This window comes from Phaethon lepturus, unplaced genomic scaffold (genome assembly GCF_000687285.1).
Source record: "Phaethon lepturus isolate BGI_N335 unplaced genomic scaffold, ASM68728v1 scaffold11189, whole genome shotgun sequence".
Lineage (NCBI taxonomy): Eukaryota > Metazoa > Chordata > Aves > Phaethontiformes > Phaethontidae > Phaethon > Phaethon lepturus.
Genome location: NW_010561230.1, coordinates 18,533 through 45,479, shown reverse-complemented (window position 1 = coordinate 45,479; position 26,947 = coordinate 18,533). Strand labels below are relative to the sequence as shown.

At 38.4% G+C, this 26,947-nt stretch overlaps 1 protein-coding gene across 1 annotated transcript in view; it reads left to right on the top strand.

Annotated features, from left to right (window-relative positions):
* The first annotated feature begins 8 nt into the window (after window positions 1-8).
* TAF4 (TAF4 RNA polymerase II, TATA box binding protein (TBP)-associated factor, 135kDa) overlaps window positions 9-26,947 on the top strand; it is a 39,672-nt gene continuing 12,733 nt past the window's right edge. The window contains exons 1-7 of the mRNA XM_010293937.1: window positions 9-126; window positions 2,067-3,155; window positions 21,259-21,425; window positions 21,959-22,078; window positions 23,814-23,933; window positions 24,696-24,818; window positions 25,869-25,958. Of these exons, the coding sequence (XP_010292239.1) occupies window positions 93-126; window positions 2,067-3,155; window positions 21,259-21,425; window positions 21,959-22,078; window positions 23,814-23,933; window positions 24,696-24,818; window positions 25,869-25,958 (1,743 nt within the window). The 5' untranslated portion in view covers window positions 9-92. The remainder of the gene's footprint in view (window positions 127-2,066; window positions 3,156-21,258; window positions 21,426-21,958; window positions 22,079-23,813; window positions 23,934-24,695; window positions 24,819-25,868; window positions 25,959-26,947) is intronic.

Genomic DNA, 26,947 nt, shown 5'->3' with positions numbered 1-26,947 from the left:
GCAGTAGCAGCAGCAGCCCTAGCCCTAGCCCTGGAGGAGTAGTAGTAGGAGGCAATGCTAATGCCCAAACAGAGAGCAGCAGCAGCAGCAAGATGGGACTGAGTGCCCCAGAGATCACAAAAGCAGGTAACATGGGCAGGGGTGGGGGGCTCTGAGGGAGAGGGGCCCTCCCCTCCCCCCACTCCCCAGCTCCGGCTGCCTCCTTCCCTCACTGCTTTCCCCCCTTTTCCCTCTGGCAGGAGCGGGAGTGCAAAGGGTGGTATCGATCATATGGGGGAGAGCCTCCCCTCATCATGCCCCCTCGGTGTGTATCCGCGCCTCTGCTCCCTCCCCTTTATTTTCCCTCCTCGGCTGTGCTTACTAGAGGGTGTTTTATGGTGTGTGGGGGCAGCCTCCCGGCAGAACGAGCCGGCAGTGCCCGTCCGTGACTCTGCCGGTCCCCTCTTCTTTTCCTGCCCTTGTTGCTGGAGTGTGAAAGGGCTCTCCTAATCTCGGGGGCTGAGGGGGGCAGAGCCCACCCCCTTGGTAATAGCTGTGCCTCTCATGCCGTCTGTGACTGCTCCCTTTCCCTTTCCAGGGGTGGAGAATATGGGGGGGATTCCCTCTTGATAATGCCGCCTTAGCTGTCTGTGTAAATGCTCCTTCCCCTCCCCCTTCTTCTGTTGCTGAAGTGCAAGGGGGTGTTATTAATCATGACACCTATTTCCTGTAGAGGAGGAAGCGAAGGGGGATTTCAAGGGGAGGAAGTCCCTCAAAATGCTTCCCCCCCATATCTGCCTGCCTGGATATTCCTCCTCCACCCCCTCCCTTGTTCCAGGGGCTTGGAGGGGGCATTCAACACCTCCCATTCCTCCTCTGCCCTCAAGGGGGTGTTGTCACAACACCAGGTCCCAGGAAGGGGGGGAATTCAGGCCACAACACCCCACCTTGTACAGTGTCTTCTCCCACCCACCCACCCTCCATGGCTACCTGGGAGTATTCCTCCTCTTCGTCTCGTGAAGGTTGTAGGGGGATAAGTGTGAAGGCTGGGGCTCAGGGCTCACTACACGAGAATGGAGGGAAGCTGTTTTTCAGGGGAATTAAAAAAAATGTCTCCCCAGAATCTCTCTGCAATTCCTCCCCTCCCCCCATTTTGTCTTTTTCTTTCTTTCTTGTTACTGAAGTGTAAGAAGATGTTACAGACCTTCTGTCATGGTTAATGAAGCTCTTCTAGGAGGACCTCCTTCACCCTTATAACATGCATCTCAGTATCTGTCTGTCACTATTCTTTTGCCATTTCTGTCTCCTTAGGGCCAGGACCTGGACTGTGTGTGATTGTACTTGTGATAGTACCAGGCCTCATCAAGGGGCATGAGGATTATTCAGGACAAGAAGCTACATCATCTTGTCCCTTCTCAAAACCAGCTTTGCTTTTTATTTATTTATAACTATCTCTGGCTGAGGGAGCTTCAAATCCAGAAGAACAAATTCTGTAATAAAGTGGAAGGGTCTTCTGCTAACCTACTCCAGGCCTTGCAGTACTTCTTATCTTTGCAGGCCGACAATGTTTTTCTTTCCTTTTGCTTTTTCATATTTTGATGTTGTTGAGCCTCCTGATCTAACTGACTTACTCTGTAGGAGATGAAGGACTAGAGGGTAACGTGTGCTGGGCATAGGGAGTATGTCTTATTAACGTGTCTTCCATTGCCGTTTTCCCTCCTTGTAGTTGCAGTCCTGTTGCTAACTGTGATGTCAGGCTTTAGAATGGGGAAGAGGTCTAGGATGCTCTTCCTCCTCCCTTCCCTTGGTTTATATCAAATCTGTTTTTCCTATTTTGTCTTACTGTAGTGTTGAAAGCAGGGGTGTTAACAATTAATATTGAATCTGTCAGTCTTGGATGGGAGATTGGAGGCTTCAGGATAATGTCTTCAAAACCACCTTCAGTTTGTACTCTGCCCTGTTTTCTGGGCTCTGGGCAGGACAGCCTGGGAGATGGTGAAGACTTGGTGATGAGGGAGAACATTCTGTCTTGGCTGGACTTATCTTCTTGCTCATTCTCTCTGTTTAACCTTGTTGCTGTTTTGCAGGAGCAGGAGGAGTGCAAGGGGGCGTTATTAATCATAACACCAGGTCCCAGACTTCAGCTCTGGATGGAGCCACCACAACGAGCACCAGCACCACCACTGCAGCAGCAGGAGGATCTGAAGTCACTGCTGCTCCAGGGACCCTCAGTCAGGGCAAATCGGTGGTTATCAGCACCATGGCAACTGCCTTGTCCACCAGGAATGGCAAGATTGGGACCACAACAGTGCAAACTTTGAATGGGAGTAATGTGGTGATGAACTCTCACCATACAGGCAGCACTGCTTTCTCCGGGACTCCTGTGACTGCTAACCCTCCTTCTGCACCTGCTGTGGCTCCTCTCGTTAACAATGGACCTGGCTCTGTGGGGAAAGGAAATACTGTTAATGCTGTTTTGCCATCGGCTTCCAACACTGTCATCCAGACTTCTTTCCTTAATACTGCTGTGTCCTCTGCATCTTCCTCCTCGCCCACAGTTATCTCCTCGCAGCCACCACCGAGCATCGGAACTGGGGCGCCTACGGTAACGCTTGTGAGGCCACCGATTCACACAGCAGGACCCACAGTAGCTGCAGCTGGTGCAGCCACTCAAAATGGGAGCAATACTGTGATCAATTCAACCATCAGTGTGGGGAGTTTTCCTGCTGTTGCTACGGCCACTGTGGGATCTGGAGTTTCCCTCCAGACATCGCTTGTGAACAGCCAGTCTGGTTCTGCTGTGCCAGCAGCTCCCGCCACACAGGTCATCAAATCTGAGTCTCCTAAAACTATAGTCCAGGCAGTATCCCAACAGCAAACGCTGGCTACTGGTGGCCAGCCCAGTACTACAGGGGGTAACATGATTATTGGGCAAACTATGCAAGCTGGGCTCTCCAATGTTGCTCCCAATCCTGGTGGGATACCTCCTGCAGCTCCTGGCACCCCCACAGGAATGGCTAAAGGCACTGCCAATACGGTGGCACAAAGTCTGCCAAGGACTCCAACAGCAACTACGAGTGGAATCAGAGCAACTTTGACTCCTACAGTTTTAGCACCTCGTTTGCCTCAGCCACCTCAGAATCCAACTAACATTCAGAATTTTCAGTTACCACCAGGTAAGTAAGAGGATTGAGGGGTTTTATTTTGTAAGTGTATTTCTTGCAGGAAGGAAGGTATCCAAATAAGATTTCTTGCAGCTTATTTGTGAATTGTGGAAAAGACATTGCATTTAAGAATGAGAATTGCCTGGTTATGAGTAGTAGAATAGTAGCATTCCACTACTTAGCATGAGATTTAGGGTGGCCAAAAAGTCTCTTCAACAGTAAGAATTTGAAAATAATTCTGCCGGGTATCTTTGTTACAATGTGAGTGTAGATGAAGCTGCAAACTGACAAGGCGTGACAATGGAATATTATCAAATGAAACATTGCTATTTGGTTTTCACGTAAGGCATTTTGACTTTTAAGGCGGTTTTGTCAGTAGTTTGTATAACCTCCGCATGCTGTTCAGTTCCCTCTCCGTCCCTGCATGCCCCCAGTGCCACAAAGCACTCATGAATAGAGAAGCAGCAGATACAACACAAGAAAACTACCTTCTTTTGCTTTAAATACCTTCAAAGTCTGACTTAAAAACTCACAGATTTGAAGCTTATGATGATCTTTTTAGTCACTGGAGTTCTGATGCAAAAGGCAGTCTTCCTATGTCCTTACCTCACCCTGTTGTGTCTAGGGTTGCAGCTTTTGTAGTAGCTAGTCTCATGCTTAGTGCTGAGCATCTCTGGACAAGGAATCTAGTCCTGAACTCAGTGGGTGAGTAAAAAGCAGGTTGAGAAGCATTTTTTTTTTTGCTGAGAACTGTTCTGTCCCTCCTTAAATATCCTACATTTGGAGATTTAAGGTTATATATTTGCTGTTATTTTGAACCAGATTTGTATACACTTTCATTTTTAACTGAAAATACTTGTGTGAACCTACACATAATTTCCTGTCTTTTTAATAATATATAGTAATAGCTGTATTCTTACTATTCACTGTTTTCAGGGTGGTATAAAAAGAACAACTAATTAAATTTTACTACTAGTACCAAATGAAATCAGTGGTGGTTGTGTATCATCTATTTCAATTTTCTTAGTGAAAATACATCTATTGAAACTCCTAAACAACCTTAAAGCAATGCACCTGTCAAATAAGGTAGATCAGAAACCATGCTGTGTTACTACACACCATGTTTTTGTCATATACTATTTATGGTACGTGATGTCATATAGTTTGATGAAGTCTGTCAAACATTCTGTGTACCTAAGTTCTAACTAGTGTAAATATTCCTCTTTTTTTTTGTATAGAAGATTATTCGCTATAATTTGAATGACACATGTTGCTAGTTTAAAAAATAGCAGTAAAACTCAGACCTTGAAATCCCAGTGCTTAATTTGAAGCTTGTAAATGGATAGGCTGGAAAAGCCTTGTTTGTTTGTTTATTTTATTGCAGTGTATTAGAAGATTTTTCAGTTTATAGTCTATTTCCGTGTATACCTACATTTTCACTAATACAGCATTATAAACCTGATTATGGGAAAAATACTGCTGTTGAGTCCAGTGGGACCTTTTTTCAATGTTGATGTTTTCAAAGTGCCATAGCATACTGAAATGTGTTACTCTTAGAAGTAGCATTGCCAGTCCTTAAGCATATTGGACCATAAATTGCTCCTTTGGAGGTCTTGATAGATCAAAGTAAAACAATATAGGTTCTAAACACTTGAGGTTTTTTACTAAGCACTTTTCTTGTCTGTCCTACACTTTAAAAAATATTTATAACTTCGAAAGACTAGCATGACTCTTAAGTAAGCATACATGACTGAATACATGGAAATTGGAAATTATGTCCTTGCGTGGTGAGACAGACTTAATATTGGAAAGGATTTTTTTTCAGTGGAACAGATTTTTTTTTTTTAATTGCTTTGGTTTACATACACCTTGCAAAAGTAGCCAACTTTGAAAATGTTTTGCATAAAGCATTCCTTACAGAACACTTAAGAAGTGATGGATATTGAGCTCTTGCAAACATCTCACAGGTGCAAGGGCTAAGCACCTCTGAAGGTCTATCCACATGCAATTGCTTTAATCTTTAGTAGAGTGCATATACATAAACAGTGAAAGGAGAATAGACGACTATGCTTTTGAAATTCTATTTCAAACTACAGTGTTGTAGGCCGGATTTTTAAAGGTGGTTTGGTAGTATGAAGCTGCAACTGCAGTGCTCATATGCTGTGCATCTACTGTATACATCAAATTTGCATGCACAAGTTTAAAAGTTAGTAGTTTGTGCTAATAAGAGTTTGTAAAACTTAGTGCGTGGAATAGCTTGAGATCATACACTGCACATGTTTTTTACACCCAAAATTTACAAACGTTTAGCAAGAAAATTCTAATGGAAGATTTGATCAGTAAGCGGCGCATGTTTTATAGTTATTTTCTTACCCTGAGTTACTGTTTCTAGCTCTCCAAAATACAGGTACAGTTTCACATGTATGGAAAGCAGAATATAAAATGTCAGTAAGTGTTATTAACCTGGGACTTGAAAATTAGAAACCCTGAAAGGTTTCAAATGTTCTCTTAAAAAGAGCATATGGAAAATAAGCTTGATCAACGCTCTTTAAAATATATTACTTTTAGAATAATGCTTTGTATCGCATCAAAGCAATTGTGCAACAAACATCAACTGACCAAATTAGAGTGTTTGAAGAGCTAATGGGCTGTAGTTGTCATGACCTTACTGGATTCTGGTATATTGCTTCTCAGAGAAGCTGGACTGTTTGGAGCATCTGTGCATTAATAATGGTTTTCCACTATTAACATCTTTGAGGAAGAGGACTGTTGCTCTTTTTTCGGGAGCCTGTGTTTGGAACTTTGTCATCCAATTGGACAGATCCGGGTAATGAAGGTCCAAAAATAACCTTATTTATAGCTTCCTAGCAAAGACATGAAAATATTGTCAGATAATTTTCTAGGGGGCAGGAACACAAGTTTCTCTTTATACAATGCTACTTTAAAGATGTAACATCTTTTGAAACTGTGACTGCAAATAAATTGTATGAAATTCTTTGTTTCAGAGTACTTCAAGTAGTAATGTGAAGTGTGTTGGTACAATAGTATGGTAAGAGGAAGGAACATTGGTGACTTCGTTAAAGCATTAAGTCTGTGTTCTGCTGTTATAGATGCTCAGAAGAGTTAGCAGAAAAGTGTAACTGAGATTATTCCCAAAGATTAATCTTTTGCAATGTAAGAGTTCGTGAAGTGTTTAGAGGTCATCACTAACACATGGTAGAATAATCTTGTAAAATGACAAAACTGAGGTACTTTAAAATCACTTTTCAAAATACTGTCTTCTCTAGTAATGCTGTAATACCATTTCAAAACCAACATCTATGAGCTTATGCTTACTTTATCAGTATTGTCACTTGAGGGTTCAAAGATTTGGCTTCTTTTCTTGCAGATGCTTTATATTATTACTCTCTTCTGCTTTATTTTTATGTACAAGCATCTCACAATAAGATTTTAAGGTACCTGCTTAAAGAAAGGAACAGGTTGGAGGGAGTGCTGTGGGTATACAGTAAGAACAATATAGAGCTGGTAGGTCTGGACAGTTTTCTCTACTAGCTTAGGTGAAACAAATCTAGAAATGTTCTCTTCTCTAATTTCATATTTGCTAGCTTGATCCTAAAGACTAACATTTTTTTACCCTGAATGAAGAAGATTCGGTGACACTCAGCCCTCTTTGAAGAGAACAGATAGGATTTGTTGTCTTTATGTAATTTTTTTACTTCTGCGATCATGACTAGTATTCTCATTAGCAGTAATGCAATTGTGCAGCTGTAGTAGAACTGCTATCACAGATTTGTTTTGCTTTGTATCTAATAATAAAACTTCTTTATTACTTTCACAAAACTCAGTTGGATCTGCCAGTTGCTGATGATAGGGGAAGAGGCTAGACTTATTCATTGCTTTCTTTCTGGATGGTGTCTCATGTGCCATTTCTGTGGTGGCTACAGGATGGGCCGTTTCCGAACTGTGAAACAGTCCTTTAAAAATGGAATGTTCCAGAGTTCTGAACAGTACTAATGCAAATGACATCTGCAGTTGGTTTAAACTTACTGTTGGCGCTTTCTGGAAGCAAATGGTACCTGGAAGAACATTGGTGCTATACTTCTGCAGACCATGGAGGATGGACTACATCTCTTTGCATGTTCAAGGTTTTCTTCACAGCCTTAGAGGCTAGAAACTTCACTTGGTGTTAAATGGAAGCTTAACTTTTGTAGAAAACAATGATTTTAGCTTGTGTTAGCTATGCAAGAAGGATTCTAACTTAGGCCTTGATTACAATGCCTTTAGGATGGGAAACTAGCTGAACACATACTTAATTTGAAGCATGGGCTCGGGTCCTTTTGTCTTGAGCAGTCATACTTTTTGGAGCTGGAGTCACTGAAAAATAACTGCTGCAGGAGTAGTTCAGTTTCCTTCAGTAAGGTGTTGGGGTGCTAGGCTGTTGGGCAAAAGAGAGTGGGTAGAAAGAAGAGAAAGGCAGCAGGCTGGGAAGAATAAGACAATTATACAATAATTTGCATTACTTTTTCATACTGAAAAACTTCAGTAACTTTGGGTTACTTTGTACTTGAAACATGTACCCCCAAAGTGCCTAAAGTAACTAGGAATATAAATAGATGAGGAAATCTACAGACTTGCATAATGTAAGAAATATAGAAAGGAACAGAAGAAATACTATGAAGTAGTGGAATGTAGTTGTTTCTATTTCTCACTGACTAGCAAGCGAGTTCAAACATATCCTGATTATAGTTTCCCTGTACGTTGCATGTGCTGCCAATATTATGCCTGTTAACTGTGTTGGCATGGCTGTATTTTGTTAAAAATAATGTCTGTAATGCACAGTGATGGTAGGAGCTTCTTATAGTACCTATAGTATGTTTTACTTTGAAAGCATTTTACAAAACTTAATCCTTGCAACATGCCCGTGTGGTTGGTAAATAAAGTAGTATGAACTCTGCTTTAGAGCTGGGGGAAAGAGCAAGTTAGAGAAGTTCTGACTTGCCGAAGGCCATGAGGGAATCGATATTTTGTCAAGATTAGAGCTTGGGAGTCCTATACTTGGCACATAAAGTGGTATCTCTCTGAAGATAACCGCAGATCTCTTCTGGGTGAGGGGTGGACTTTATGTTCAAATCATGCATCAGCAAAAGGAACATTCTGCTTTATTTAAAATCTGCTACATCAGATCTGCCATATGTCACCAGACTAAAAGTTGTGTTTGTTCTAATTGCAACTTTCATAATTGAGGAATCCTGCATGCCTAGCTTTGTACCCCAAGAACTTAAGACTCAGGGAGCGGTGCGATAGGATTTTTTGTTTTGTTTTGTTAAAATGAGTGTCATGAGGCAAACCAATGTCTCATTTTGCACATCTGATAGGGGTGTCTTTAAGTGATGGGATCTAATGGGAATATAATTGGATTGCATTAAGCTGTGAAAGCTATTAACTTTGACTACATATTGCTGAGTTCTGTTATGGAAAATACTGTTGTTCCCAACAGCCTTTGGAAGAGCATGTATGGATTTGTTTCATACGCCTATCTGTGCTTCAAACTGTGGTCTTTCTGTATTTGGTTTTTTTGGTATCACTAGGCTTATGATCAAGGTTGTTTCGTCAATGACCAGAACTGAACGATTTATTTCTTTTGAGCCATTTTGCACTCTGCTACTCCAGAAGTCACATGGTGTTTCTATGTTCAGTCAGCTAAACTAGTTTTCCATCTCTGGAAATCTATATGGGTTACTTCTAAAATGCAGTGCCTTGGTTTGAGGACCACAAATTTGAATGCTGCCCAGGACTTGAACCATGTACTAACACAGGACGCTGCAGGAAAGTTAGCCATGTGAGATGAAAATGCAACAGTTTTGGGCACTGGTAAGACACGAATTAGTAGGTGTCACAAAGTCTCTTCAAATGAAATGTTTTGCTGTATGAAAACTCTTTATTATTGTTTGTCTTCTCTGTTTTGGGAAATTATATGTAAATAGAATCCTAAAAAAAAAAAATACATGAAATAGTTCAGGAACACGGTTGAAAACACTGATACTAGCCTAAGTGGGTTTTAGCAAAGAGAAGAGATTGGCTTGGGGAAAGCTTGCTTTCTAGCTTTCTGTTCTCAAAAGCCGTGTGATCAAATACTAATGGTCTGCGTGGTAGGAACTAGACACAGAAGTCACTTAAGAACACAGGTTAAACATTTTTTGTTACTATATGCAGTTTTTGTCAGAAATACTTGAAATCAGCATTTTTACCTGAAAACAGTTACTCGTGTCAGGATTGTTCTCTGTGTTGAAACTTTAAGGATGTTTATAACTCCATTTATCTGTCTGAATCTGCACTTGAATTTTTTGCCGTTGCTTGATGTAAAAAGAAGGCTTTTGCCAGTTGGAAGACAGTAAGTGTTAGCAAGTTTAACTTTGTTAGGCATATTATCTCTTGGGAAAGAAATTTGAAGAGGTAGTGGCATGAAAAAGAAAAATAAATTGGAAATTGTGTTTCTCACAACTGAAGACAATGACAGAAAGGAACTTATATTTGTACTTAGTAGACAGTTATTTCAGTTGTATTATGAACTGTAAAGCTCTATACGAAGGAAAGCCAAACTCTAGAGAGAGTATGTGGCGCTCACAAGTTGCAATGGTCTTTTTCTGTGCACGGCCACAGGGATGTTCCTGTGTACAAATAGCTGTGTGATCTGTGAACATTGCTAAAGTTTCCCTGGTGCACTTCTGGGACTGAAGTACCAGTACGTCTCTATCCCTTTGACAGGTTGCATACAGTTGTTTTACAGAGACAGTGGCTGTGGGGATACTCAGGCTTTGCTTTTGTGGTGTTATAAGTTGTTAATGCATTAACTTGAATTTGTTTTTAAACTAATTAAGGTCATGTCTAAATGCAAGAAGTAGTGTATTTATACTGATACAAGTTTCTTGAAAGGTGTAAAACCTTTCTTGTCTGGATATAGTTTTTGCTGTATCATCCCTCTTGTATACTGTTTCCTCATAAGAGAAGGAAAATAGCTTATACAATAAGTATCTTTTACAACGATACGGTTGTGTCCATGCTGGAGATTGTACCACTAAATTATCGTGGCAACCTTGTCCCATTTCCAGCTCAAATGTTGAGAGAAGCATAAAAGCTGTACACAGACCAGACTGTAACTAAACAGGTGCAAAGACTGTGTGATCACCATATTTCAAGTTAGATAAGGCTTTTTTTTTGTCATTGAGATCATGGACAAGTGAATAGAGCAAATGATGGGAGTTTCGATTTTAACCTTTTAGGACAGTTTTACCTCAGCTTAATCTGGAAGTTTTTACCCTGGGTCTATTCTGTGGTAATTTCCTTCCAGAAATGCTGGTTGTTTTTTGGAGGTATGAGTGTCTCAAGGAACTGAGAGCCAAGTTTTTACCACAAAGCCTCCTGTCTTTGAGTAATTTTCTTCAAGTGTCTTTAGTGTAATATTTAATGTAAACTGAAATAATGGTCCTTGAGGCCTTTTTTATGCCTTTAACTAAGGTTTTTTTAAATATGGAATATTTTTTGTGAGAACAAAACCTTGATTATCATCACTACATAATGGTATAGATTATCAATAATCAAGAAAGAGGGTGATAATCATAAGGAATTGATACAGCTGCACCCTGTTTCTGCAGTGAGATCTGCATAGGAAAAGTTCAGCACCTCAGTAGAGCTTTCTTAAGGCATCATACCAATGTAGATAATCTTTGACTCTGTAACTGTTGTCAACTAGAAATAACATTTTAAAAAGATGAGTTTCTGTACTTGCATTACCAGTGATCAGAAGGTTACACTTTGAACATAAAAGGCTGATTCTCACCAAAGTGCATAAATAGGTTATAAATCCTTTTACCCAAGGACAGTCCTTTTACTGTGAATTTGTGCAGGATTTAGTGCAAGGTTTGACTCAGTTGCTAAGCTCTTTTTGTAGGATTTGGAAAAGTATATTGATAAAAATTGAGTAACTTCTTGTCAGTGTAGGACTCTGTTTATAAATTAGAACTGTAAATTATGAACACCATGCATCTTTTAATTTTAATGCTTTTTTTCCTTAAAATGCATTACTAAAATACTTTTTTCAGTAACACATTGTAACCAGTAGCTAGACAACTAGTAACGTAAAACTTGCATCAGAATGTAGTAGTATGCTCCATGGCTAGCATGACTGTTCTAAGATTTGTATTGAATCAAGTTAAGTCGCTCTAGTAAAACTGGTCTAACTTATCATTATAACTTGATTAATATATGCTTCTGAGAGTAATTGAACTATTAAAAGCCATCACAGTATTTTTGTACAAAATAAAGCACATGCTGGATAGACTCTCTACAGATGACCAGTATAGATTCAGATGAAGAATGTGTGCTGTAGATATCAGAGTATAAACAAAAACTAAGCAATGAGGTGTAGTGCCATGCTCTAGTCTTTCTTGAATGGTTTAAGGGGGCAGCAAGGCTGTAATAAGCTGTCTTCACACCTTCCTTCAGCTTATTAATCAAATATTTCTGTAAGGGAGGGTTAGATTTAGTGCCTCTTAAAATGTAATAACGTCGTCAGGTGCATAAGTGGTGGTGTGGCGAGTGGGACCAGTTGTACTCATGAGTCAGAAGTACCTGCTCCAAGGAGTAGCACTGAGGCATTGCAGCACCTGTGGCAAAAGAGTCAATGGAGGTGACCAGAAGAGTGTTTGCTGAGGTATCAGTGGAGGAGGTTGGAAGAAGAGATCTGGAGTAGGAAGACTGAGAGTGGCTAAACTGTGCAGAACTTTATAGAAAAGCATGAGGTACTGTTAGTTTTTAATAAACATATGTGCAGTCGTGTTTGTAGTAGTATTAGGGTTGGACTGGAAGAAGAGGCAAGTGTTCATGCCATGAACTTCAACCTCTTATTTCCTTTCATTCTTCCCTTTTCCTAACGTATCATTTGGTTTTCTTTCCTTCCCTCTTGTCCATGGGGGAGGGGGAGAGAAGGCACTAATTATTTATAAGTATTAGTCATACCCAGTCATTAAGCTTAGTCATTACTCAGGACTGTGCATTTGATGGTTAGTAAAAATCAAAACTAGACTTGATTTTGTTTAAAAGCTTTCTGAGTTCAAGCTTACAGGTGTGAAAATACTTTTATTTCTGTGTTCAGACTAACTGAATAAGCAGTGCTATTTAATAAATGTTGCTATCAGCCAAATGACATGTAATATCATGTCCATGTTGATAGTTTGTATTTGAACTCACAGGCATAGTGTTTGGCATATTCTCAAAGCAGAATAACTTCTGTATCAGCAGTGAGAGAGTCATAAAATTGCAGGCTGTTTCTGCAGAGGAGGATTTGAAGGGAATGTTTCCACTGAGGCTGCCCTGGGTAGCTGTCAGTCGGTGGAATCATCTAATGTTGGGTTGCCACAGCTCTGGGTGAAAACGTGGTATCAGCAAAGGGTTTTGTCACTGCTAAAATTACAAAGGGTATATACCTAGAGTAGGGCATTCACAGTGGGGACAAATTAAAGAAACACATTTTTTTACGGGTTTTCCTGTACTTAGTTGTTTTAGGGTGTTGCTTTTTGAAGGAAGATAATGTGGATTTAATGCATTAATTCTCATTAAGTATTTGTGTACAGACTGTGGTAAATGCAAAGTAATTTGCCCATTCCCATTTCACCAGGTGCTTGAACAGCACTAATGTTGATATGCCTTGGTATAGACAAACCGTTTGCCAGAAATGGAGACTAGTTGAGTTTTAGTATCTCCTATTTAGAAAAACAGATCAAAAGAATTAGTGACATTTTATTTTGTGTCTTCCTTGCTCAAAAACAAATCTGAATTTTGGTATAACTACACTATTGTTTGATCTAAGTGTATTGACATTAATGGCAGAGCTAAATCTGAATCCCTTTGAGATCAATAATTAAAGTAATTGGTTTAGCTCTTGATAGTCTTTCTTGGTTCTTTCTGCATCATACTAAAGACAGATTTGTGTCATGATTGGGTTGCAGTTTGACAGAGCACTCTGGTGTTTTGCTTTGTATGCTTGACTAGAAAGGAATGTTAACACACTTTCAAGGAATATAGCTTTCCAGAAAAGTCAAAATAGTTTCAAATCACATTCTTGTTGAAGCATTTGTCAATTGTTGCTATGTAAAATGACGTATTTCCCAGAACACTTCTTGCACACCTTTTCAACTGAGCAGGTAAGATTTTTTTCCATATGGGATCACTGTTTAAGACAGTGGCTTTTTGACACTCCAGCATGACGTTATTCCTTTAACTATATGCTTTAAAGGCTTGTGAATCACTGCTTTACAAAAGATTCACTTCTTCACTTTTTAGATAGTACAGTTGAGTTCTGTAGTTTGAAACTGAATTCTTGAATAGTAAGAGTAGGCAAAAGCTTTTACAATGAAGTCGAGTCTCTTTTGTAAGAAAAAACAAAAGCAGTTTTTCATAATGTGAACTTGTGTACTTGGTCTGTACAAAATACATTTTCTGTGCACTGCAGTTGGGATTCTTGATGATTTTTGAGAATGTATCTTTCATGTATGTTGGCACTAATTGTAAATCAGCTGTTCAAGAATTTGTATTTCACAGACCATAACCGTTAGTCACGATCTCCAATCTGTGTGTGCAGGTTGGGCATGTGGGGTGAGTGCTGATAGGCAAATTAGGTGGAGTGCTACAGTAAACTAATGCTGTACCAAAACTTCTAGGCATTGTATCTGGGTAAAAATTTACTTTATTCCAGAGTGACATGAGTTGAAAAGTTAAAGGAGTGATGTGCTTTTGTAGGTCTGTAGTAAGTTCTTGTGTAAAACTCTGTGCCATGCCAATCTTCACTATGTTGTAGAGTTTAGTGCCTGTCAGGAGAGACTCCAAGTGTTTTGTATTAGAGATGCTCTGAAGCAACACCTGACAGTCATGTTTTTTCATGCCAAGTTGTAGCTCACCTTAAGCACAACAGGTGCTGAATGTTTAACAGGCACCTTTAAGATGGGTTCGGCAGAGTGTAATTGTGTGCAAAACCTCAGCATTCATTGCTGTGGGCTGCCCATTACTCTGAAACAAGAGATGAGGGAATCTGGTACAGTATGGCAGGTTGCTCCAGTGTGCTGGACAGCTCTATCCTTGCCTGGCAGTTTTATGGTCTGTAGACCTGCAACTCGGCAGGGAACGTATCTACTACTAACTCATGTTTGTACAGGCTGACCTCATCTGTGCCAGTGCAGTGCAAACACTTCTGTAGCAGGTGAAGGCACAGACAGTGAACAGATAGGTAATTTTCAGCTAGCTGGTTTGTAGGAGCTGATGCTTGCGCTATGTGGACTTCTCCATAAGCACTATGGTTATCCTTGTGGAGCTAAGACAGCTTTATAGAAGTCACCAACCACATTTGTTCATGAAACTCAAGAGCCTGGATTGCTGATGGTGTCAAAGACTTGGGCAAGAAAGTTCAAGTAAAAGTTTTTTCTGGATTTGTTGTGCAGCACGGATCACTTGAGGTTCTAAGCACCTAAACTAAGTGCATCTAGTGTGGTGGTGCACATCTCTCATCGGGTACAAAATAATGTGTCTTCAATAACATCTAATCCACAGCTGTGTTGCCATTTAAAGTTGTGCTATGCATCTTGATTTGTAGTCACTGTTTCTCATGAGTTGGTGTATAGATTGTCCTTCATGAGCTGCTACACGTCTTCTGGTTTATTACAGATGCTGCTCTTTGACGTATGTAAATAATTCTAAGTCTGCCAAAAGTTGTGTTGTGTTAGGGAAGATTCCCTTAATTACCCAAATTTTCGTGGAGGTGCAGTGGACTAGTAGACTTTTCCTGGCCTTTTATTCCTATAGAGTGAGAACTTTTCCAGGCAGGTCAGTTGTCATAAGAGGAGGAAAGGTAGATTGTTGGACAGTGTTTTTGGTACCAGGTTATCCTTTCCTTTTCTGCAATAAGGGACCCTATCATATATTTTACTTCTGCTGAATGTTATTCCTGTAGTTTGTATAGGCAGCTGTTCTTTTCTCCAGTATTCTTCTAGCTTTTTTGTATTGGGAAACTCTTAGAAACTTTGTCCTTTTATAAAGGTTTTGTCATTCCAGGGTCTCTGTATAGCCTGATCCAATCACTTACAGAGCTTTCACTCATCCCCTTTGCTTTCTATGTTTTTTGTGGTGTGTATGGTAGCAACTTGCATAACCTTAGACACTTGCTTTCCTTTTTGTTGCAACAGAATCTCTTCTGACAATACAGAAGGGATACTATTATAAAGCTTTCTTCTGCTAATATGGCACAGCCTGCTTATGATTACTGTCAGATTTTTTTGCCATGTCAAATGTTTTGCAGCATCTTGCCACAAATGAGTATGTGCTTGAGAGCTTAAGGCACAAACTGCTTTGACGTTGAGATAACCTCTAAGTGAACTTTCCTGGCAAGTGTAGTTAGGATTTGAAGATTTGTCAGATGTCAGTGGACTTTATGATCAATAACCCTCTTTTCTAGAGATGTTTGTGAGGACTTTCATTTCCTACACCAGAAGCATCAATCCTCTAGTTATTCTTTCAGACTTGGACATTCTTTATGAACATCAGCCTGTGTGTGTATTGAAGGTGATTCTTTGCTGCCTAACAATTCTCCCTGACCCTAACTGTCTTTTCTCTGGAAATAAGGTTCAGTTACTTTTTTACTTTAGGAAGAGAATTTCCTCAAGAGACTGGAAAAGGGTATGCTCCATGCAATTTCAAGAGCGTGCATCCATTAATTTTTCTGTCATGTCTTAGCTACTAAAAAAAAAAACTTACTAAAAGTCTAGGTTGCTTAATAATGGTTCTAATTGTTCTCAATTCTAAATCTTAATTGTCATCTCTCATGAGCCATATTCTGGGCAATGAGCAAAATCCATAAGCTCGAACCTATGTATTCTTCTGTTCAACATCTGCGTCGGAGAAAGATGATGTCGCTTGTGATCTGATAGGATGCTTTCTAGGTTTTATATTTCACAGATATGCAAGAGTTACATTCTTGTATGTTGGTATGCCCAGTGACAAGCAGTGATATACCTCTTTATGGTTCTCATGTTAGGTGCTTGCTAACAGCAAGCAACAACTTCATTGTAGATGAAGTCTTTCAATATGTCACTGACTGTATGAATCGAGTCCCTGAGGAATGGAGCATTTCTGAGAGAGTGACACCTAGATTCTGTGTCAGTGGCTACCTGCTAGGCATGGTTGTCAGAGGTGACAAATTTGCCAGACTGTTTATTTCCTCAGAACAGTAATCTGAAGATGCCTGCTGTATCTGCAGAAAGTTTTAACTCTTATTATTGGAAGTCCAGCTCCTATAAATATTATTAATCTAGGTTTACCAGCAAAAACTGGTAACAAAACAAAAGACTCTTTTGGTTTGGGTTTTTTGGATGTAGAGGTTCTTTAGCAAGAAAGCTGTATGTCTCAGGAGTTACACAGATCAGTGGTCTGCAAAGGCTACAAAGTATTTTTTTATTCTTCTTCCTTTACTATTCTGATAACTTTTTTTTCTTTAGTCTTTGCTAAGCCAAGCTGTGTTTCAAAGAAAGAAGGAAGAGGAAGGCATTAGAAAAACACAAATCAGGCTTTTTCCTGACATGCCATATGGCCAGAGCTCTTCACTTTTATTCCAGTGCATGATTTTATAAGTTTTATTAATTAAAAAAAAAAACAAAACCCAAACACAAAACAAACAAAACCCCAAAGCACACCACTTTGTAAATGGAAATGCCATCAGCAAATGGAAATACAAGTAGCAAGAGGTAAAGACAACACAATGTAGAATCACACTGTTACATCATATAATAATGAACTTTTCCATCCAAACACTCTTGAAAACAGGAGAGATCCAGGAAGGTATCAGCAACACGAACACACGAGATGACCATTGTACTAGTCAGGAGCACAAGTCTTTTCGGCATAAGGAGCAATCCAACTCTCAGTTTTGTTAATTCTTCATTTGGAGCTGTGATGAATTGTTTAACTCATACTAAAATATGATCTTCTTTCAGGATTCTTGTAAGCCTTTAACTTCTAACAAAAATTGTAATTAATTTTAATTAGTTTTTTTAATAAGAGACTTGGAAAGAATGCTTGAATGTTTGCATTTTTAATAGTGAATATGATTTTAGAGTACACGTGATCAGACTTTCTAGGAAAAAGAAGGCAGAGAGATATTTAAAATGGCCAAGTTTTATTGTCACCCTTTTCTAATTGAACATCTCCAATGATCTTTATTTGCTGTTTGGTCTCAAATAGCAATTCATCTATTTGTGGACAAAAACTTGGATGGTAAACTTGAAACAAAAAGATATTTTTCATCCTTACTTTAAATATGTTGCTGAATTTAATTAGACAAGTGAGATACCTTGGTACAATTCTAGCTGTCTTCTAGTATCTGGTAGTCATTTCTGGTTCATACAGCATTTGCACCCTTATGCATTGGAGTTTGAGGTTATGATACTTATCTGTGTTTAAATATTTAAAATATAAGTTTTGGAACATAAGAGAAAGAGATTTCTTTTCTATACATGTGGCTGTTGGCTCCTCCTTTTTCCGTTGCAACAAATGAATCAGCTGAGAGATGGTTAATGTATGTGTGGAGAGAGGGGGTTGTTACAGTACTACATTGACTTTGTTTAGAAGCAGGAAATAAATGGGACTTTCTTTTTAATTCTTAATCAAGTTAGCTCCAATGAGCTTTCTCAACTTTACTGAAAATCCACTTAATGCCAGCTTGGGTGTAGTTTTGGGTTAGTGAATTTCTTTTTTAGCTAATTGGGTTGGAAAGGAGTCTGTAGTTGAGCTGAGGAGAGAGAAGCTGAGAGCGCAACTCCATTTCCCTTTTAAAAGAGTTCTCAACAAGACTGGAGAGGTGTTAAGTGTTCAGTCAAAAATTAGTTGCCTGCACACTGTATTACTGGTGAATTTCTGCACAAAAATTTCAGTAACAAAGTTCATCGCAATCTGAATTTCTACACCTTTTCTGAAATCACCCATATACTACAAAATATAATTTCAAGCAGGTAAAATGTCTTATATCATCATACTCTGATTAAAGTTTATGCAAGACTAGTCTGATGTTTGTAATTGTCTTTATGTTTGTATATAGTCCATTAAGTGTACACAGCAATTTATCAGTGGAGGACCCTAACTTAAAGACATGTTAGAAACTGTATAAATTGAAAATAACTGCGTATCAAATATGAGTGCGGTATAAAAGAACTATTTAAATAGGGACAGAGATGAATGTAGCTCTGTATGCATTACTTTTTTATTATGACTTCAATACTTGAGGGAAAGGTTCAGACTTCCCATAGTTAGAAATCTAGCAGGATAGCGCTTAGAGTCAGGGTTTGAATTACAAATGATTGTTTTGTCTGTCTGCTGCCAAAAATTGAACTTTCTTGATATGTTTTTCTAAAGCTCACATTAATACGCTTTTCAACTGTCTGTTTCAGCAGTTGTGCTATGTTAATGTGTAGGCATGTTCTAATTTTGCATGTAGCTTGGGGAGAATATTTCATTGTTCAGACATTGTGCTTGCTCTTCAGGGGTAGTCAGCCTTCATTTTGTGGTTCTCTCCCTTCTTTTTTCATTCATGTTTTGGGGAGCAAAACAATGAGTTGACAGTACTGGTGTCCCAAGGGGTGATTGTGCTGTTGCAGGACATGATTGTGTAGTTCAGATATATTCTTGAGCCTGCTCTGTGTATTGAGCTGGAGGCTGGAACAGGTCGCATAGAGCTGCATACCCATGCCTCATGCTATAAAAGTTCTTACAGGTGAGCTGCTTTGGGTTGGCACTTTCAAATAACTTTAGTCAGTTTTGCATTGAGAGAGAAGCTTAAAAAATAAACAACCCTTCCTCCCCAAACCTAGAGTTAGTATCTCTTATGTTGCTTCTGGAAGGAAAAAATATATAACTCTTTAAAGATTGGGATGGTACATTAACCCTAGAATATCTGAGGGAACCCACGAAATAGTGAATTTTAAGAAAAAAGTTGTTTATGGGATGTCGATATTCTGTGACATTTAAAAGCTTTTGAAAGCACAGGCCTATATAGTTGCATTGGGCCTTTTCAATTGCTAGAAACTAAATGGTATTCACAAACCTTAATATTTGATGTTGACTTGAAACCAGCTCCTCTCATCAAACTTCAACTGTACTGATGTTTTCAGTTATAATATTTAAGGTTTCCACTGATTCAATGTTTAGCCTCTTTAGCTGATTATTATGAGTGATGACAAAAATGGGCAACATGAGTTCATTTCCCAAGATCTTATGTTTGCACATTGGAAGAGAATGCCAAGTTCTGTTTGTGCAGGAATGAGTTGAGCAGGTCACTCTCTAGTCTTTAACATACTGAATTTCTCTCGTTTTTGTCAGTAGCCCCTTCCTGATAGCGTGAGGCTGATGGTGAGAAAGTAGTGATGGTTCTAGTGAGCAGCTGACAGGATCAAGCTCTGTATTCACTACTGAGGTTTTAAAATTTCTTGTAAGCTGTGGTGGTGGTGTATGCCTTTGCTGTTTTAATGAAAATGCTTCTCCTTACATAAGTTACAGGAGAAATGACCTTACTTCTTGGAATGACTTGGAAAATGGTGTTCTGGACTTGACAGCTAAACTAAGAGTCTTGCAGTCTGCAAGATTGTAAATAAGCTTTCCCCTCTTCTTCCCTACAGAAAAACAGTTTGAAAATACTTGTTTCTAGGTACAGCTTTTGTCCATAGCACATTGCAGTCTCACCTTAACAGTTCTAAATAAGTCGCAATGGAAAGTCAGCTTTTTAATGTAAACTAGCATAACATCTTCATTAAAAGATACTTAATGGAGAGAATGCAAGGAAAAAAAAAGGACAAATCAACTAATATAATTTTTTTTCTATTGAGCACATTTTTATAGAAATCAGTATATGGATTTTTGCAGTTTAACGCTATTTTTTCAAACAGTCCAAGAAAACTGTTTTTTAAGGCATTGTCTGTAAACATTTTAGCACTTCATCTGAATAGAAAAGCAAGTAAAAGCTTGACTCTTTTGAAGTAGCCGTACTCTGAGATGGCATAGACCAGATCTCCAGATATTGCTGGGGAGCGTGTATAGACTTTTTATTCACTGAACAACACTTAAGAAAAACTTTCTGATTTCAGTAGTGCCTCTTGATTTTTATGGTGAAGTTTCCTCCTGTAGTTCGTTGCTCAGAAAGGCTAACTAATTTTGAATGCCCACTTTGTTTCCTTAGTTGGCATTTTCAGAGCTGACGAGGTTCTGAGGCTCTCATGGACTGACTGAGGTGTGCTGAATGAACGGGCTCTTGAAAAACAGTTCATGTTGTCCAGATCCTGTTTGCACCTTCAAGAGAGAGAGACTATCATCTGAAAATCTGTGTGTTAAAATCTGGTTCCCTATAGCTACCCAGTGGTGTTAAGTGTATTGATCTGAGTGACTGAACAGGGAATGACTGCCTCATTTCCCTCTCCATTTTATTTTTCTTTTGGGGTGTAACATGGCATAATACAGTCTGTTGCAGATGCACATGAGAAAGATTATGATTTTATAGCCACTTTCATTACTAAATTTGTTATGGGAAATTAATTCAGAACTTAGACAATTGTGTTCCTGTTGACGGTGAAGCCTATGTTTGATTATATCTATATATTTTTTTTTTTTCCCCCCCTCTCTTAAAGAAAAACTAACAGGGGTCTTGCCTAATGGCAAGTTTTTCTTTTATTTGTAGTGTTTCATAAAACAAATTTCTTAGTAAAGAACAGGTAGGATTTTTACATGATTGCTAGTTTTAACCTCTAGTCACGTGGAATTTTTTGGTTGGGGCAAATACGACTCATTGTGTGTTCTGATGCACACTATACTGAGCATTTTGATAGAGAAGGATTATTTCTGTAATTAAGCTATTCTATATGAAATGTGATAATGCAGCTGGCTATTTTGCTTTTATTCTAAACCATTTCTGTTAGCTGTATAGCCCTTCAGCAGTACATTAATTCTATATGTATCCAACTTGCATAAAAAATCCCTGAAAAATATGTTCTTTCATGTTTGAAAAGGATGTATGTTTCTTGACCAATTTCAACAGGCATGGTCCTTGTGCGTAGTGAGAATGGGCAGTTGCTGATGATCCCTCAACAAGCCTTGGCGCAGATGCAAGCACAGGCACATGCCCAGTCTCAGCCTCAAAATACTATGACTCCTCGTCCTGCTACACCTACCAGTGCTCCTCCAGTGCAGATATCGACAGTGCAGGTTAGTTCAGTAATTTGTAGTGTTACAAACCGTAAGATACTTTTCCTGTGAAGAATACACCAGAACATAAGGTATGATGGTAGTGATTTGAAGAAACCATTGATCGAACTGGTGCTGTATGGGCTTTTCCACATGGCATAGGCATTGTGTTTTGTTCCTGATTCTGTTACAATTTGGCTATTACTCATGAAAAATACTTATACCTAGCTGAATCGCATTAAGTTTAAAACTGTTTGAGATAAAGACCACCATTCAAGACCATATGTGGTTAATGTGTACAACTCTTTTCTCCAAAGAATCATTATTCTTTGTAAGCCTAAAAGAAAAAGGTGGATATGGGTTATATGTACACTGAGATCATCACAGTGGCATTAAGTTCAAGACTAAAAATCCTTCTCATGGTTTTATAGTGGTCCAGATGTGTTCTTTTGTAGCTGTAATAATGGCAACTATCCAGAGACGAAAATACTAGATAAGGTAGATTATATTTAAATGTAGGAACTAATGTGTTTGGGTTTTCGACTCTTCCCCAGGCTCCAGGAACGCCTATTATTGCACGACAGGTGACACCAACGACTATTATCAAGCAAGTGTCTCAGGCTCAAACAACAGTGCAACCCACAACAACGCTACAGCGTCCTCCTGTTGTGCAAGTGAGTTTGTAGAAAAGTAATGTATACATGAGATACATCAGTTGTTAAGATTAGCTGAAAACCCACTTGAGACTGCAAGAAATACAGGCAGTATAATTGCTAAGCACATGGCAGAAATATCTTCTGGATTATCCTTGCTAAAACATTTGCAAATCTCAATTTAGTTTATATTTTGGATGTATATGTATAATTTTTATATGTATTTTATTAAGACTTCATATTATACCTGTATGTGTGTATATTTAAAGCTGTCCTGTTATTAGTTTGTATAATCACAAAATTGACTAAAATACCTTTATGATTTCTGCCTCAAGAAAGTGACACCAATTCCCTTTGGATTTGGAGCTGTGATGTTATTCCTGGGATGGATCTGTAGTCCTCTGAATTCTGCATCAAAATTTACAGTTGCAAAACAGACTGTACTGGTAGCCACCTCTTCCACAAGCCACTTCCCTCTTACATGAGTCTCTGCTTTGGTCTATGTACTTGGGGAGATTCTGATAACTCAAGGATAAATAGTGGTGTTTTAGTATGTGGGATCTCTTCTAAAAGCCTGGCCTGTATTAATGATAGGCTTTTTTGTAGATTTTTTTTTTGAGGGGCGGTGGTGTGAGTTTAAAACACAGTGAAAAACTGTGAAATTCTCCACATGACTTCCAGGCAACAGTGATACAATATGATTGCTGTCGCCTAATCTGTTTCATTGTGCTTTCTTCATCCTTTGAGTAGACAGGATTAGAGAGTTTTAATTTAAAACATGCAGGTTTTGCTATGCATCCAGTTAACCTTTTTCCCCTCAGAGAGCCTTTGCCTATGTCAGTGGTCTTTCCAGATCTAAGAGTTAATTTACCTAACTGAGTCTTCTTAATTTGTACTGCTGTTACTGGACAAAAAAAATCATTCCATCTGCATATTTTTTGCTGTAATGAGCATACCACAGACTTAATTTATCCTGATTTCAAAAAATGAGACAAATTAAATCCTTGTCTCCTTTTCTGTCTCACAAAATACCAATGAAAGTTAGCTTTGGCAGCACTGGAGCCTCTTTTCCTATGCATCTTTATATAAAGAGCAAGGTTACAAATGATTTGTTTAAATTCTGAGCACTAGCTTTAGGTTGTAAGAATTACTATGTCTCTGATTGGGTTGTCAGTAGTAATTAGACTGTGTTGGAAGTCCATGAATGAACTATGTACATGAAAAGTTCTTGTTTACAATGCTGATTTTTTTAAAGGTAGTATGCCTACTTTGAATTACCAACTTGTCTACAAAACTATAAAAATGTTTTGTCCTATTGTTTATCAAAAAGACCTAGGTAAGACCTGATTTTTTTGTGTCTGTTTTGCCTTTTTAGAAATTTATTCCTTTGAAATAGGCATTTAAGGAACAAGCAGAAAAAGCTATTGCATTCACAGAAATTTAATATTCGTTTTAATTGTATTTTGAAACCACGGTGTATGAGGGTATGTGTATGGCTTATTGCCATTTTATTCAGTCACCAAAAATCATGCAATTCTTAATCAACTTTCAGAATTCCAGTTTTGATTGTGTAGTGTTTTGTGCCATCTGGTGGCTCGCTCTTTCCACTGCAACAGATGACAGATGAGTAACTTCTTTTTATAGTAGCTGTGAAAGGTGTTCTACTGTCCTGTGGCTCAGTTTCTGTTGGATGGTTCAGGAAAACAGGTTTTGGTACTTTATAAGTAAAATAATCTTATGTTTGTACTCTCTGCAGCCTCAGATTGTTCTGGGTGGTACTGCACAAACAACTACGTTGGGGACAGCAACAGCTGTACAAACTGGAACTCCTCAGAGAACAGTGCAAGGAACGACGGCAACCTCCACTGCTGCCACAGTAAGATACTGAGTGCATTTACAGTCTTTGTTCATTCACATATACATGTGTGCATCTATGTATATGCATACATACGTGTATATATGCATGCATACATACATACACATAAACACAGATCAGAGTGGAGAGTAGTAAAGATGCAGGAGTTCTGTGAACTAGTGGTCTTGAAAAGGTAAACTTTTAGTAGAACCATTTACAAAGCGTGAACACAGGTCGCTTGAATTTTGACAGCTGTCAAAGTATCAATTTTGATTTCTGTAACAGTTTGTAAAGAGCTCCTTTTTTAAAAAAACTGTTAGTTGTATCTTACAGAAAAGTGGATTGTTCAGCATTGCAGAGTAGAATCAGTATGGGAAGGGATGATAAGTTGGCACCTACTCATTCAAGATGCCTGTTTTCAGGACTGCACAACAGGAAGAATCTGTGCACTACGCTATGCACTGGGAAAGAGGAGCTTTGCTACTTGTTGTCCTGCTAAAACACGTATTTTCCCATACACAATGTGCCATTCTTACAATACTTGGTGTTTCCTAACTTCATTAAGAATCATAATTTATTATATTTTGATAAAAAAAATGTACAGTACATATGCATGTATGAAGAAAAACAATAATTTCAGTCTGATTATGTCTGAAGTGGTGAAGCACATAAATCTATAAATATTCTGCAGTGATGAACTCAAGAAGGACTTTATTTCTCAAGAGTGTGTGGTCAGATCATGTATTAAAAAGAGTTTATCTACCACTCCTCCTCCCATAACAGGAGACTATGGAAAATGTGAAGAAATGCAAAAACTTTCTGTCCACATTAATAAAACTGGCATCATCTGGAAAACAGTCTTCAGAGACTGCGGCTAATGTGAAAGAACTGGTACAGAACCTGCTGGTAAGAAAAATTCATTAAAAGTTGTAAGAAACAGTGTTTGGGCAAATCTTAGACTCAAAACTGAGGGGTTTTTTTTTGTTTTTGAGAGAGGAGGGGGATTATAAAATCTGAGATAAAGCAGATTGAAACTTTGCCTCTTCTGAATTAATATATATGCATAAATTTTCCTTCAAGCTTGTAAAAGAGATATTACTGCTCATATTCATAAGAACGTGAGTTAAATTGAAGTGTGAGTAATGTAAATGGTGACTTTAAATTCTACTTTTTTTTAAATTGGTAAAATGGTGAATAAAAAGATTAATTTTATACTTGAGGTAAGACACTACAGCTAGTGCAGTAGCTGAGCATAGGAAATCACAATTTTTTACCAAAAAAAGTAAGTAATATTATCTGAAGCTAATGTAAAAGCTTGACATACTTAGTATTTATAGAATGAGCACTAGTATTGCTTAGCCTAGTTGTTAGGAACCTTTAAGTTAAGGTAGAGCTGTGCATTCCAGATGTTACAATGTGATAATCAGAGGTTGTCACAAGACCAAAATTTGAAGTGTATCTTGCTGTGAGGGATATACGTTTAGTTTTGTGAGAGACACCTGCCTTTTGAGCATACGATGGGCACAACTTTAGTTACTTGAAATGGAGGAACTATAGTGCCTTTGGAAAAGAGAACACCAGGGATGGGGCTGCCTGGCTGTTCTGAGCGATTGATAGGTGGCTGATTGCAGGTCACATGAAGTATTCCTGTAGGTTCCATGTGGCTCTTTGGCCTATAGGTAGGACATTGCTGTAATGGTGAGAACAACTGCAGATGTTTCTTAAAATTGACTGAAAGACAGGAAGAAAAAAAGGAAAGATGGGCCTATAGATCTTACTAGTTGAAATTTGTGGTAAAATTAGTTACTACCATAAAGCTATTGATAACTAAAAATAGCGAGGGATGATAAAACCAGTTATTTTCAATAAATTATTAAGTCTTAAATGTTTTTGGTGTTGAGTATCTGTGAAAGTCAATTTTTGCAAGTTTGTTGATTTGGATTTTCTCTTTTGAAGGATGGAAAAATTGAAGCAGAAGACTTTACCAGTAGGCTGTACAGAGAACTTAATTCTTCACCTCAACCTTACCTTGTGCCTTTCTTAAAGGTAACTTGTGTTCACTAGTCCTTATATATTTCTGTGCTTATGTGTCAGCAGCAATGAACACAAACACACTTTTTACCAATATAGATGGAATTCCAAAACGGTGTAAATGGAAGTTTTAAATGGTGCCTGGTTAGACTTTTGCTCCCTTAAATATTTCTGCCTTGTGGTTCCAAAAGTTTGTTAGTATGATTCATTGGCACAGTCAATAATGAAATTTCTACCGTAGTGTCACATCATAGCTCTTTTGAGAAGTCTGAAAAGTTTTCTTTTTATGACTTATAAGCAGTTTCTTTCTATAACACCAAACCTATGAACTGATTTATTATCCTCTTTTTAGTATTGGAAAAAACCCAAGGCATCAAATGATACTGAAAACTACCTTATGGACAAACTCATACTCTTTTGCCTGTGCTGTATACCTGTTTGTGTGGATAAACAGGAAATTTGTCACCTCTCAATAATAAATCCCATTTGTAATAAATTTTATAGTAATTGAACACAGCTCAAAATAATGTTTATTCCAAAACATTTATCATCTGAATATCAGAGAAAGTACAGCATCACTGTATGGTAAGAGTATAACTCTGCTTGACTAATGTATCATTAAGAGAGATAGTTGTAGGTGTGTGTTTTGACATTTCTGGGTTCTTAAAGGCTTGTTCGACCTTGAGCTGTTCGTGAGGACAAAAATTGTTACCATAAGTAAACAACTAATGTAAGAATCTGGCAAGGCACTGTGGTCTCGGAGTGATTCTGAAATGTTTACTGGTGTTCCAGTATGTTTTTTAAGCCATCACATGTTATAGCTTGGTATATATGTAGGAACAAAACTGAGGAGGGCAGTATGGGCTTGGGTTGTTAAATACGTACCAAGGGTTCCAGATAGGCTTGCATAACCTGCATGGCTATGCTATCCGAGCTTCCACAACTAAAGGTACTGTCACTCTGTCTAGCTTTAAATACAAAGTAGCATGGTATTTTTGTGTGCG